Below are 13,600 nucleotides of genomic sequence, written 5' to 3' on the forward strand. Positions count from 1 at the left end.
TCAATCAAAAAAAATTGATCGATAAATAATTCAAATTTCGTATAAACTACAATTACTTGTACCAAACAATTAGGCAGGGTGTTCCTTTTTCTGTTAATGGCCATTATCAGTATCTTTTGCCTTTCTCTTCATCCCACCTTTCCCTGCTCGCTTCGGTGCCTGCAATCAAAGAAAACATTTTTATCAAATACCTCAATAAATTTTTATAAAATATCAAACCTCAAGCCGCCAATGTATAAGTGACTATCTTCGTAGCAAGTTTTGGTTTCTCAAAAATACCAAAACTGAAAGAACACATTATCTAGGACAAAATTCTTATACCTGTGGTAAAAGAAGATATAATCTTTTTGATAAAGTAAAAGATTATATAATCATTTCCTTCAGTAACCTGATATCGTGTTTAGATCTATTTTCCTGTTTTTACTTATTTGATCGTGTGGAACGTATTAACTGCTAGTAACCAGAAAAGTCAGCAAAAGGATGATGAAGATGATCCAAGTGTTTCAAATCATATATGTATGAATAAACAGAATTTTGCCAAAATAATCAGTTGTTTTATAATTAGTAGTAGTAGGAATAAAATAAACTTCATAGATAACTCTGACATCGAATTTAGGTTATTGCATTATTATGTGGTTGTTACTGCTTCCTTATTAGTTGCTTCATTTCTCCACTGTTGTTTTCCCTTTTTTCATACCTATTTTGATATGTTGTACTCGAGGCGAGGGTCCTCCGGAAATAGCCTCATTACCTCCATGAGGTAAGGGTATGGTCTGCGTACACTCTACCCTCCCCAAACTCCACTTTTGGGATTTCACTGGGTATATTGTTGTTGTCGTACACAGATAAAACATGAATGTAAAATCACCAATACAAACAGCTAGTGCAAGTAGAGAGATTGGGGAGGTATACCTCAGCTGAAAATGTTTTAAGAGGGTCTCTGCTTCTTTTGAACCTTCCCTTTGATCCTTTGCCACGAGATACATTAGTATTGCCCATTGCAGCTCTGGCCAGCTTCACAATCTTGCTAGCTTCTTGTGTTGTTGGATCCAATAGGTAGTCAGGCACATCACGTAGGTGTGGGGCCGGTGCCTTCTTGCTTAACATCTTATCATGCTTCAAAAGATCTGCCCAGAAATTTGAATATAATGAATCCTACAATGTTCACTCAAAGTACATCCCACAAACTACTGCTTAATTACCTAAGTCTTTTGGATTATCTTGAAAATGAGCCTTCAATCTGGATAAGACAAACGGAAAAAGTACTTAAGTTGATACAGATTTCAAGTCAAGCACAGCAAATTACAATCATGGAGAAATCAAAAAACAGTAACAAGAGGCTAGGAAAGTGCCTCCTAACAGAGTAGGTGAAGAATAATGACAAACAAATAACTATATGAAAGCAAACTATTAATCCACAAAATATAAGTCTAGTAGAGTTGACAAATATTTTAACTTCCCACAAGTATAGTTTACTGCAGCTTCTACATTTTGTGAGTCGTTCAAATCATTTGATAAAGTTATGAGTCATTCAAATCTTGAATTTCCTTGCAAAGAAATCTGATTTTCATCAGATATGCATCATACAATCAAGAGTGAGTTAACCATTGTACCATCAAAACACTTCTTTTTAACTGAAAGAACTTCTACTCGAGTGGTGTCTGAATCAGGACAATTAGGTTGTCATCACATTTCTAAACATCTTAAAAGTGATGAACAATGGAATAAGAAGGTCCTTATCAAAAGAAGAATGGGATGCGGACAATAACACCTATTTTGGATGTAAAAATAACACCTATTTTGAATGGGAACTTGACAATTATTCATGGACAGAAAACATGATAATTAAATAAAAGAATCTGAGCTATATTTTCAGTAATTTTCAGAAATAAGCCCAATAAGCCAAGGATAAGTCTGACCAATAAGAAAAGGAAAACATGTTACTCAGATGAGAAAAAGAAAAAAAGAGTAGCTTACTTTTGAGAATTAAGAATTTCATTCCTCAGATCCTGAGCCCGTGATTCTCTTACTGCAATTTTTGTGACGCTCCTTGCAACATCCTATATAACAGATGGCAGTCAAGCTATCTAGACTTCGAAAACAAAGAAATCGGCAGGACTGCGCCAGTATACAATTCAAGTTAACTGTTTTTGTAAAAAGAAATTAACAAAATCATTACTTCCTTTTGTCCTGGCGATGTGGGATAAGGTGATGGGCTTGCAGTAATAACCAACTTCTAAAAAGTAGTCACACGAGTTAATTTTACTTCCATGGATCTTCTTGTATAGTTAATAATCTGTTGATTTACAGATTGGTGCATCTGGGCTGCACTTGTCTGAAGGACATCAACACAACAACTCCAATTCCTTTATGCTTTAACTAATGAGGTTAACTTTTTAAACACTCTATAAAGCTGAATGTGACATCTAAATATTTTTCTGTTTCTTTTCACAAAAAGCGTACTCAAGATAGTTAAAGCAGGAAGCATCATATACCTCTGTAAGACTCTCACTTGATAACCTCAACTTCACAAAGTTCACTGCAACTGGGACTAGGTGACACACTCCTAACTCTGCTAGGCTCCCAATTGATACTTATCACACAATGACTATTGAACGCCATTGAACTATCTTTTAATACAAATATAATTGATGAAAATTTTACCTCAGCTCGGTAACGCAAAGACTCCACTGCATTTTTACTCAGCAATGGGAATGGGGCAATAAACTGTGACACCTTGTCTTCATTTTCCCCCAGTAAAGATTTAATCTCTTCAAATATTTCTGTCTCTTCAGCAGAAACCTTTAACATAAAAAGATATGGTCATAAAAGCAGAAAAAACATAGTGTTCTACTATATTCATCAGAAGAGAATTCATAAGAAAAGAAGATAAGTACTGTTAAAGAAGATGTATAAAACCAATTCCCCAGCCTTCAATTCTACAAAGGTGTTCCCCTCTCGAATGAAAAATAAATTCAGATAGTAGATGAAACAAGAACTTCGGGTAATTTGTTAATGCCAAGAGAGAAATTATATGAATCAGCAGCTCGACGATTAAAAACAAAACAACATTAGAGCGCATAACCTATAATCCAATATTGAGTAGTCAAATAAATTATATGCTAGAAATCACAATTGTATATCAATGACCTCGGACATGTCTTCAAGGTACTCACAAGAGAGACAGATGCTCCAGTATTATATGCTCTTCCAGTACGTCCGATTCGATGTACATAGCCTGCAGCTGTTTGAGGCATCTCATAATTTATCACCTGTTCAAAATAAACCATAAAGAGAATATGGAGTATTAGGTCTATACAATATGCAAAACTTCTATTCGGACTTTGGTTGTATATCCTCTATCACTAAATGGCTCGACGGGAAATGATAAAAGAAAAAGAAGATCAGCAGCCAGATGGAGGACAAGATTCCATAGAGAACAGAACAAACTTACAGTATGCACATTTTTGAAGTCTATTCCTCTGACCACACCAAACTCTGCATCCAATTTATGCTTTCGATGTTTTTTTGATTTTTTTCGCTCACTGCCATTTTGATCATCAACCTGTTCCTTTCCTTCTGATTGACTTTCATCAGTCGCAATCAAGTAATCAAATAGCCCAGCATTAAATTCCTGATTAGAAGAAGAAAATTATGAGATTAGTGCAACATTAGACTTCACAAGAAGGGTTGAGCAATAACGAAAAAGCCATACAACGGGTGTGCATTTCTTGGCATTCCACATTCATATGACAGACCTCAAGGATGTGTAGACGAGAACTCTGAGGCAGCTCAGCATTTAACACTGCAGACTTGATCCCAAACTGCAAAAATATATCCCCAATTTAAAAATTACTATCAAGAACACCACAGGCAGGCAGTAAGTATAGCATCTGAAACATAAACCAATAGCATATAAGCGCCCAGTGGTTTGGGCTTGGGACTTCCATGTTGGAGGTCTCAAGTTCGAAACCCCTTGCCCATAAGAGCAAAGGGGTTGCTTCTGGGTCGAGCTCGTCGCACCGGGCTTGCCTAGTGCGGTTACCTCTCCTGTGTAGTTTAGGAGCAAGGGTTTTACCATGTGCATACCCAAAGGGTAGCGGCTGCGGGTTTCCCTTGTCATCAAAAAAAAATGTAGCCTTATAGAAAATAGTTAATACAGAGACCTGCAGCCCTGTTTGGCCAAGATTTTGGGAGGCCAGAAGTGCTTATTTTAAAAAACTGAGGTGTTTGGCCAAGCTTTTGTGAGAAAATATGTGTTCTCCTAAAGCTAAAAAAGTAGTTTTTCCCGAAAGTACTTTTGAATGAGAAAATACACTTAGAAGCACTTTTTAAAAGCTTGATCAACCACTAACTGCTACTCAAAAGTGTTTTTTAAATTGATTTGCCAAATACAAACTGCTTCTCACCAAAAGTACTCTTTTGAAAAAGCACTTTTCAAAATAAGCAGATTTTAGAAGCTTGTCAAACAGGCTGCTATTGGGTTTTGTACAAGCAAAAGCTACACTTTTGCACATCCAGCGGATCCATGACTCCCAATAACTTTCAACTATGACTGAGCACAAACCAACAAAAAGCACTCCCTCTCTGGGCTGCACCATCCACATAGACTGGGAGGTATAATAGTACTAACTTCAATAATTCCTAAAGAGGTACTTTCAAAAAAAAAGCAATAACATCATAATTATAATAATAATATTAATAAGAGAAGAAAAACGAAGTTTAAAGCAGTAAAAGATGTTTTGGTGCTTTATAAAAGAGGTATCATAAGATAGGTATGATATTTTACATAGTACAGCATTTATAAATTGATAACATGTCTTATGATAATTAGTGACATCATGTACATGAATATACCTGCTCAAAGAATAGTTTGAGTCTAAAACTCATGTCAATTGAATTTGTAAATATCAGCACTTTTTTCTGAACCAACTCTAGCTTCAAGAGGGCAAGGATATGGACAAGCTTATCACGAGCAGCACAAGAAATCTGAACAAACAGTAGAAGTGGCAGTCAGAAACATTAAACTATAAAAGAAAACAATAACATAGACCAACAAGACACAGTTGTTGAGGTGTATTCTTGTTGTTGTAATAAGATGTCTAAAACAAAATAAAGTCCTGCAAAGGGCAATGCCTCTGCCTACTGGAAGTTAGTGTCATCATGGTATGGCACTTATTATCCATCACAAGAGGTTGAAAAGTGTGAAATTGAACTTGTGATTTACCATTTTAGATGCCTTTTAAATCCACACCTTAGCACAGAAGATGCAGCTTCTTATTCAAGTATTAAAGAAGGCAAAAGTATGAGGATCACACTATCGATTAAACATAATTATCAGATGATAAAGTACAAAGAAGGAACCAAAAACCTTAGTGTAAAAGTGTTGAAAAAAGGACAGACTACTAAAAATCAGTTAATTCCATTGAAAGTGTATACTTACATAAAATTGCTGAACATTTTTTGGGATAACGTCATCCTTTGCGTCTCCCACCTCAGGCAAAGTTAAGATGTACGGATTGTGTAAAATAAGCTTCTTCAGTTTTTCAACATCAGAACTGCAACGTTAACATGACTAAAAAAGTTCATATCGTAACATTGAGATGAGGGACAAAGATGGGAAGTGAGATGGGAAAAATCAAGAAGCAAAAAGAAGTCAAGAATTTTGTGATGGAGAAAATCAACATATGCAACAGTAGAAGAATCAGCAAGAATTTGCTTGACATATATGTGCCAATGTAGTAAGCAGAGCATACCTTGAGGTTGCAGACATCAGAAGGCACTGGCAACGTCTTGGTACATGAGATGTAAGAGCTTTCAAATCATCTTCATATCCATATGACAAAAGAAGATCTGCCTGATACAGAAACATAATTCTCAACCTCATGTCATTTCGGGTGAATCCAATTCCAATGCAAACATTCAAATTCAAAAATGAAAAAGAAAAATATACGAAATCAAAAGGTAAATATCACTACTAAAGGTGGGTCGTAAACCTTATTAGATACCAAAGTCAATTGTATCTAGTAAGTTTTACCTACTATTCGAGATTTTGAAACAATGCAACTCAATATACATCTCACCACCTCAGCAAAAATTCTTGCAACTAGAAGAAATTCTGAGAAACAATGTTACGTAAACTAACCCACCTCATCGAGAATGAGAATGGATAGAGAATCTTGAACAGCTTTCGCTTGAATAATTCCATTTGACAAGCATGTCTGTATACAGGCAGGAGTAGATATAACAATTTCCGGAGGTCCCGCCAAGGTAGTTTTCTGAAACCAAAAGATGATAAAAAATTACCACTTTATCACATACCCATAAAGATCAGAAACGCAAATAATTGTGAATAAAAGAACCAACCAATTCAGAAACAGACATAGAGCTTGTCAATTGGACAAGCCTCAATTGCACTCTACATAGTTCAATCAACGAATTAGCCTCTGAACAAACCTGTACAACAAACACAAATAAAATATACCCACAAACTGAAAACAAAACCAAAAAAATCCCAAAATAAAAGCAGCAAGTTTCAACCTGCTGACACAATTCTCTTGTGGGTACAAGAATTAATGCAGTAGGAGCAAAATTCTTGGTTGAAGATGACTGATTAAAAAGCTTGTGAAGTAAAGGAAGTAGATACGCAAATGTCTTTCCAGAACCAGTCTTAGCTCGAGCAACCACATCTTTCCCTTCCTAATAAAATCAATGAAATCAGTACTACTACAAGTGCGAAGAGGATGAAAGTAGTATTGTCAACTTACGAGGATTAGAGGAATAGCAACTCGCTGAATAGGAGTTGGTTTATCAATACTTTTCTTGGTTAAAGCACGGATGAGACGATGGTCAAGTCCCAATTCTTCGAAGGTTTGTTCTTCTTCTTCCTCCTCCTCCTCGATTCTTCCTTCTTTGTTCATTCTCAGATAGGCGAGGGTTTTGGGTTTTGGGTTCAAAAGAATTGAAAGCGAAAGACGGAACTCTCCTATTTATATGGACAACAAATCAAACAGACAGGTTACGGCAAGGGCTTACTGAATGGAAACCAATAAAGAGCCCTATGCCAAACCGAATCTACTGCAGCCCATGGATTAAAAAAAATAATTTTCACGTTTGAAGTGTTTTTTAAAGTGTTGAAAGTTATTTTTTATAAAAAGTGCCTAAATGAGGAAAATGATGTGAATTTTAGGGTTAAAAGAATAAAAAGGATAATTTGAGAATTTAGTTAAAATATAAGGGATATAAAAATAATTTTCATGGTCAAAAAAATGATTTTAAGCACTTAGGAAAAAAAAGTTAGGAATCCTACCTTTTTATTTTTGACAAACATTAAACAAACACATCCAAACGGGCTCCTAGTAACTTTTTATCACTTCCATCTCATACTAGTTGATATATTTAAAAAATATTACTTATTCGTCTCATATTATATATGCATTTTCTATTTTATAAAATTAAGAAATTAATATATATTAATCAACTTTACTATACTATCCTTTGTTTATATTAATGCACATAAAAATAAGTTAGAAAAAAATATACATAAAATAGAGGAGTAGTTAGTATTGAAATTTTTCCACATTCAATTTAAGTGATAAAATTAATTATATCCTAATATAATAAGTGATCAAATAATATAGTACAACTCTTTTTAGTAAGAGGCTCATCTAATATGAGGCAGATGAAATAATATTAGAGAGTATGATTGTTTAAAAAGATCAGACTAAGTGATTCAATATCATTATTGACCTAACGTGAAATTTCATAATAAGACCATAATTAAAATAAATTAAAAGAAAATGGTTTGATATATCCCTTAATTTTGTGATTTAAAGTTGATAGATCCCTTGTTATAAAAATAGCTAACATATATCCTTATCATTAAAAAAAAGTGGTCAGATGTATCCATGCCATTACAAAAATGACTCATTTATTTTGGGCGGAATCCATCGGTGGCTCCTTAAAGTTGGCACTAACTTTCACTTAGACACCTTAATTAGGCTTTGTTCATTTTAGACACCTCAAGTAAGGCCTCAATGTGTCATTTTGACACTTTTTGACAATCACCAAAATATATTAAGTGTGTATAATGCAATCGCCAATGACGTGTCAAAAGTAGCGAATTAAATAAAGACATGTGGAATATATATATATATATATATATCAAAAATAATTATCAAATAATGACTTTTGAATAGAAAAAAATGACCAATAACTTCATGACACATGTCATTTTATAATAATTTTTTTAAAAAAGAAAAATTAACAACTTCTATTAACCCCCACCCCACACCCTATCAGTAGTCTTTCAACACCACCCACCGCTCCATCGTCTTCTCCAACCCCATCCACCCCAATCCCAACCCCTCCCCCACCCCACCAGATCTTCTTCTCCTCAACACCCGCCCAACACTATCCATATCATCTAAAGGAAAAAAAAATGGAGATATAATTGCAAGAGTGATGATATACAGCTGTAGAAGGGAATTTAATCCAAAAATATAAATCAAATTGGGTTAAAAAATCCGATAAACCTCTATTTTTTTCGGCAAAACTAATATAAATCTAAAATTACTCACTAATTATTTTGATCTCAAACAGCTCTTCAACAGTAAAGGATTTGGTTTGTTAGAGTGCTGGTTTGCACTAGTAGCATTCCAATGGATAAATTCATTTATGCTTTTCTGCTCTTTGTTGCTAAAACTGGCTCATGTTGCTTTTCATTTTAACTTTCTTTTTCCTTACAGACACGATTTTTGGTAGCTCTACGGCGACTCACTTTGGCGGATGACATACTTTATTTGGAAGACTCAGTTCATGATGAGTTACAAAAGTTGAAATCTATTTCACCATTAATGAAAAATGGTAGCTAAAAATGTAGAAGAAGAAGAACAACAATATATATATATATATATATATATATATATATTAAGAAAAACCGTTCTTCACGTGCTTAAAATGGGTGCAGCACACGCAATGTGCCAAGTCAGCACAAAGTGTCAAAATGACACATCGAGGCCTTACTTGAGGTGTCTAAAATAAACAAAGCCTAATTAAGGTGTCTAAGTGAAAGTTGGTGCCAACTTTAGGGGGTTACCGCTGGGTTCAACCTTTATTTTAATCTACTACAAGTCCACGAATACTAACATGAAGAAAAATATTTAATATATAGAAAATTTATAACTTGAAAATAAATTCATAAATCAAACAATATATATCTTACACAATCTTTCAGAACGTCGCATGCATCGTGGCTACATTTATTTTTTAATACGATAGTAGCATACATATACGTAAAAGAACTACCTGAAAAGCCTTATTTTTAGCCAAACGGTGATGGCTTTAATTTGTACAGTACTGCATAAATTACCACTAATTAAGCTTAAGATAATAGAGGAGGAATGCTTTGTTCATTCCTAAAGAAATTTGTTGGATCAATTTTAGTCTTTACTTTCACCAATCTATCAAAGTTGTTCTTGAAATATCTCTCTCCCCAAATTCTTGCTTGTGCATAGCTTGTATTTCCTTTGTTGTTCACTCCCAAATCAAGATCCCTATAGTTGAAATAAGCTGCTCTAGGAGATTTTGACACATACTTAGCCATATATTCATAAAGATTTCTAATCCAAGACAAATGTTTATTAGAACTTTCTATTTCCTCCCAATTCACCCCATAATGAATCATGAATATGTTTCCATCTCTATGAGGGAAAGGTGTTTCAAATTCTGAGATATCACTCAACTCTCCTCCGTAGGGACTAAACTGTAATTCAGCCGAGTTTTCGCCTACTTGGTTGAACAATTTCCATATACCTTCAAGACCATTTATAGAAATTGGCCTTTGGACATAGTCTGATTTCCCTTTGAAGAATCCTGATTGATAAGTTGAGGTAGTCCAATCTAGTAACACATCAAGTGATGTACCCCTAGGGAAACCAGAAAAAAAGAGTATAGATTCGATCCAACTCATCTCAATGCAATCATTTTTCACCAAGCCTAGTTCTGGGAAGCTGTTTTGCATTTCGTGGAGGAGTTCATCCACTCCTCCAATGAACATTGTAGTGAAAAAGGCATGGATAGTCCTTTGTCCACGGCTGAATGGAGATTCACTACTCCTCAGGAAGAGCCTGAGGAGGAGATTGTCATCAACTTTATCTGCGATATGTTGCCATTTGTAGACTAATTGAGTTGCATTTTGTTCCAACGTTCGTGTCACGTTGAATACAATTATCTTTTCTGGAATATCTAGTAGTTTCACCTTCCACGAGATAATGAGACCAAAACTAGTCCCTCCACCTCCTCTAATAGCCCAAAAGAGATCCTTTCCCATTGATTCTCGATCCTGGATTTGTCCATTAACATCAATTAATTTTGCATCAATGATGTTATCAGCAGCAATACCAAATTTTCGTGACATCATGCCATAACCTCCACCACTAAAGTGTCCACCAACACCAACAGTTGGGCAAACCCCAGCAACAAAGGCCAATTTTTTACTTTTTTCCGCAATTCTATAGTAAACTTCCCCTAGAGTCGCGCCAGCTTGAATCCAAGCAGTCTTTTTTTTTGGTATCAATGGAGATTGATCTTAGGTTTCTAAGATCAATTATGACAAAAGGGGTATCAGAAATGTATGAAAGTCCCTCATAGTCATGTCCACCGCCTCGAATTCTAATTTGTAGTTCATGTTTCTTGGAGCAATGTATAGCTGCTTGGATTTGAGATTCATCATTAGGAGTGAAAATAATTGATGGTTTGAAGTCGGAGGTTATTCTTGGATTATCTGAAAAGGAGTTATATATGGTGGAATATGATGAGTTTTTAGGAGTGTAGATGACTTTTGATATTGAGTTTGAGTTCATGATTTTGTGAGAAAGGCATTCAAGAAAGTCATCATGAGCGTTGTTGGCCCATGATGATGAAAGGCAAATTGAGAGAAAGAGAAAGATTGTTATGTTCTTCAAAGTAGTCATCATAATTGATTATTTGTTGTTGCAAATTTTGATGATGGAGAAAATGGAAACAAAAAACTTCTATTTATAGTTTTAACTACGGAGAAATTAAAGAAGCTTAGTTTCAAACCCTAAGACCACGTGGTATAGAACAATATATCCTCCCCTCACTTTTTCGTGTCCATTTTAGACTTTGTATGTCTAGAATACGAGTAGTTTATCACAATATTTATATTAATTTATGTATAATTTTATGTCTTGAATAATAATTTGGAGAAATAATTAATTAATGCTAAGGATGAAATAGGACAAAAATAATTGTCTATTATTGATATATTAAAACTTAATTATGACAAGTGAAAAATGAAAATTTATTTTTGAAATATTGGACAAGTAAATGTGAACTGAGAAAGTAATTAATGTTTTCACCTACTTTATTCGTAAAAGATTTCCTAATCCGTGATAGAATTCTCTTTTATTAGTCTTAAACAGAAAAGTTGAACTCTGCATGCTAATTTCTTTCGTGCAAGAAAAGTATATATCTATACATTCCAAAGACTAGTCAATTGTTATGTTTATTCATATAGAAATAGAGAAGATGCACATGCTTCCTCATGAGTAACATGGGATATTATTAGTTTTTATTTTTATATTATGGTTGTGATATGAGTATAATTATTTATATGATTGATAAAACTAATTAGAGAAAATCTTTTTCGTATTTTGAATATTTTCTAGATTTGATTATGATAACCTTTAGACAAATTATCTCCTACCACGGATAAGAATAATTTGATGCGTAAAAGTTTTTTAGAAATTCTTGATTGATAAGCTTGCGATTAGATAGTAATTTATCAAAAAAGAAATTTGCTTAGAAAACTTAACATTTCCTATGCATTATAGGAAAATACGAACATAAAGATTAAATAATACTTTGGTCACTAACTTAAATTAAACGTTTGTCCGACTTGATTTTCCTAAAGGTTAAACTAATAAGAAATTATAATCTCTGCAAATTTATGAAAAAATTATGGGGTTTTGTGTCAACATAACTTCTCATATTATATCGTCCCAAAAATAACATTGACTAAATCCATTTTGACCTTTAGATAATAAATATGGATAAAGATACTAATAACTTTCCTAGCCGCCATCTGATGAAAAAATATCATGATATGACGGGTCGTTTGATTTAAATATATGATAGGATTAATTATGATGAAATAAGTTATGTTGAGATTAATTAGGATGAGATAATTTATATTGAAATATTTTTTATTGATTGTTTGATTTGTTGTATTCAAAATAACATATCCTACAATCTACATTAATTTTAATGTAATTTACATAAATCTCATAATGTTAAGAACTAACTACGTTATTTCCCTATTCTTTTTCAAATTACAAATATTCCTTAAAATTTATGAATCTCATAGGAAAAGATTTGTATTAATATTGCAGTCTGTTAGATCAAAATACGCAACGAGATATGAATGACATTCACCAACGATCCACTTCTCTTATGGAGTATCCATTTGGAGATACATAAAGAATTTGGGGAATGAATTCAACAATCTGATGAAGCTAGAGGTCAGGTGGAAGAAGAAAGTGAGAAGAAGAAGGCAATTTTGTAATTGCCGAAAACAAAGTACAAAATCAGATTCCTAAATTTGAGCCCAAAATCGTGAGATTGTGATATTTCAAAATTAGATTCATAATATGAATCTATTATGACTAATAATTAAATAATTATATAAGTAACTATAGGTATGAAATATAATATATAGTCTTAAATACACATGTAAGGTGATTTTTTCATTTCAAAAACAGCTAATACTAGAAATATAATCAGGTTCCTTATCTAATATTTCTCTAATTACGATTCATAGCTATATGTTAGAAGGAGTAGAGAGACGAGCGAGATTGAGAGTGGGAGGAGAGAGGCGAGAGATACAATTGATTTGTATATCTGATCGATAATTGTATCACAAATACAATTAATTTGCATAAAAACTAGCTACTAGAAAGAGGAGAGAGGCGAGCGATAATGGGAGAGGCAGAAGAGAGGCGAGCGATATTGGGAGAGGGAGGAGAGAGGAGAGAGAGATACAATGGATTTGTATATTTGATCGATAATTATTATCTAACCGATAATTGTATCATGAACATAATTGATATAATTGATTAATTTGTATCAATAAATACAATTATATCAAAGACTATTGTATTCAATTCGTTGCTGCAAATCATTTTTATCTTTAAAGACCTGCTTCCGTCATTACGGATGAGCTAATAGGGAAGGAATTCAGGCTAGAAAAACTTGGGTAGTGACTTCGGAAAAATTGAGCCTAGGCTAGACTTGGACAAATTCTGGTCAGGAGAAGTCTAGGATGATCCGGATATGGATAGGAAATTGAACCTATAATTTGATTGATTTAGTTGATAGCCAAGACGATACGAAACTTGTACGGCTTAACAGAATCACAAGTGGGTGAGTAAAACTCCCAAAATTGAACTTGACGTGAAGGTATATTTTAAGGCGTCTTGGGACGAGAGGGTGTTGTGAAAGGGCAGGGGAGACTTTAAGACTCTTTACGAGCTCACTGTTTCCGCATATCCCACCAGAGCGGGAGTAATCCCGCCAAAGC

General features: G+C 33.9%; 1 protein-coding gene and 1 pseudogene across 1 annotated transcript; both read right to left on the reverse strand.

Moving 5' to 3' along the window:
• LOC129872874 (DEAD-box ATP-dependent RNA helicase 16) lies at positions 1-6,975 on the reverse strand. The gene is made up of 15 exons (XM_055947817.1): positions 6,768-6,975; positions 6,541-6,699; positions 6,367-6,456; positions 6,150-6,278; positions 5,757-5,857; positions 5,444-5,558; positions 4,858-4,989; positions 3,759-3,824; positions 3,455-3,634; positions 3,177-3,272; positions 2,665-2,802; positions 1,978-2,060; positions 1,203-1,240; positions 913-1,127; positions 1-159 (listed from the first exon to the last, which is right to left on the reverse strand). The coding sequence occupies exons 1-15, from the start codon at positions 6,918-6,920 to the stop codon at positions 94-96; spliced, it is 1,761 nt and encodes a 586-aa protein (XP_055803792.1). The 5' UTR covers positions 6,921-6,975; the 3' UTR covers positions 1-93.
• Positions 6,976-9,195: 2,220 nt separating this feature from the next.
• On the reverse strand, positions 9,196-10,996 carry LOC129872875 (tetrahydroberberine oxidase-like; annotated as a pseudogene).
• Between the last annotated feature and the right edge of the window lie 2,604 nt (positions 10,997-13,600).

Source organism: Solanum dulcamara, chromosome 11, assembly GCF_947179165.1.
Source record: "Solanum dulcamara chromosome 11, daSolDulc1.2, whole genome shotgun sequence".
Taxonomy (NCBI): domain Eukaryota; kingdom Viridiplantae; phylum Streptophyta; class Magnoliopsida; order Solanales; family Solanaceae; genus Solanum; species Solanum dulcamara.

Bases quoted from the DNA above. Each gene is read 5' to 3' on its own strand.
- LOC129872874 (XM_055947817.1), bottom strand. From the start codon at position 6,920: ATGAACAAAGAAGGAAGAATCGAGGAGGAGGAGGAAGAAGAAGAACAA. The intron at 3,825-4,857 runs GTATATTCATGT...ATATTTTTGCAG, and splicing joins TCAAACTATTCTTTGAGCAG to TTTGGGATCAAGTCTGCAGT. The intron at 1,241-1,977 runs GTAAGCTACTCT...TGTCTTATCCAG, and splicing joins GAAATTCTTAATTCTCAAAA to ATTGAAGGCTCATTTTCAAG.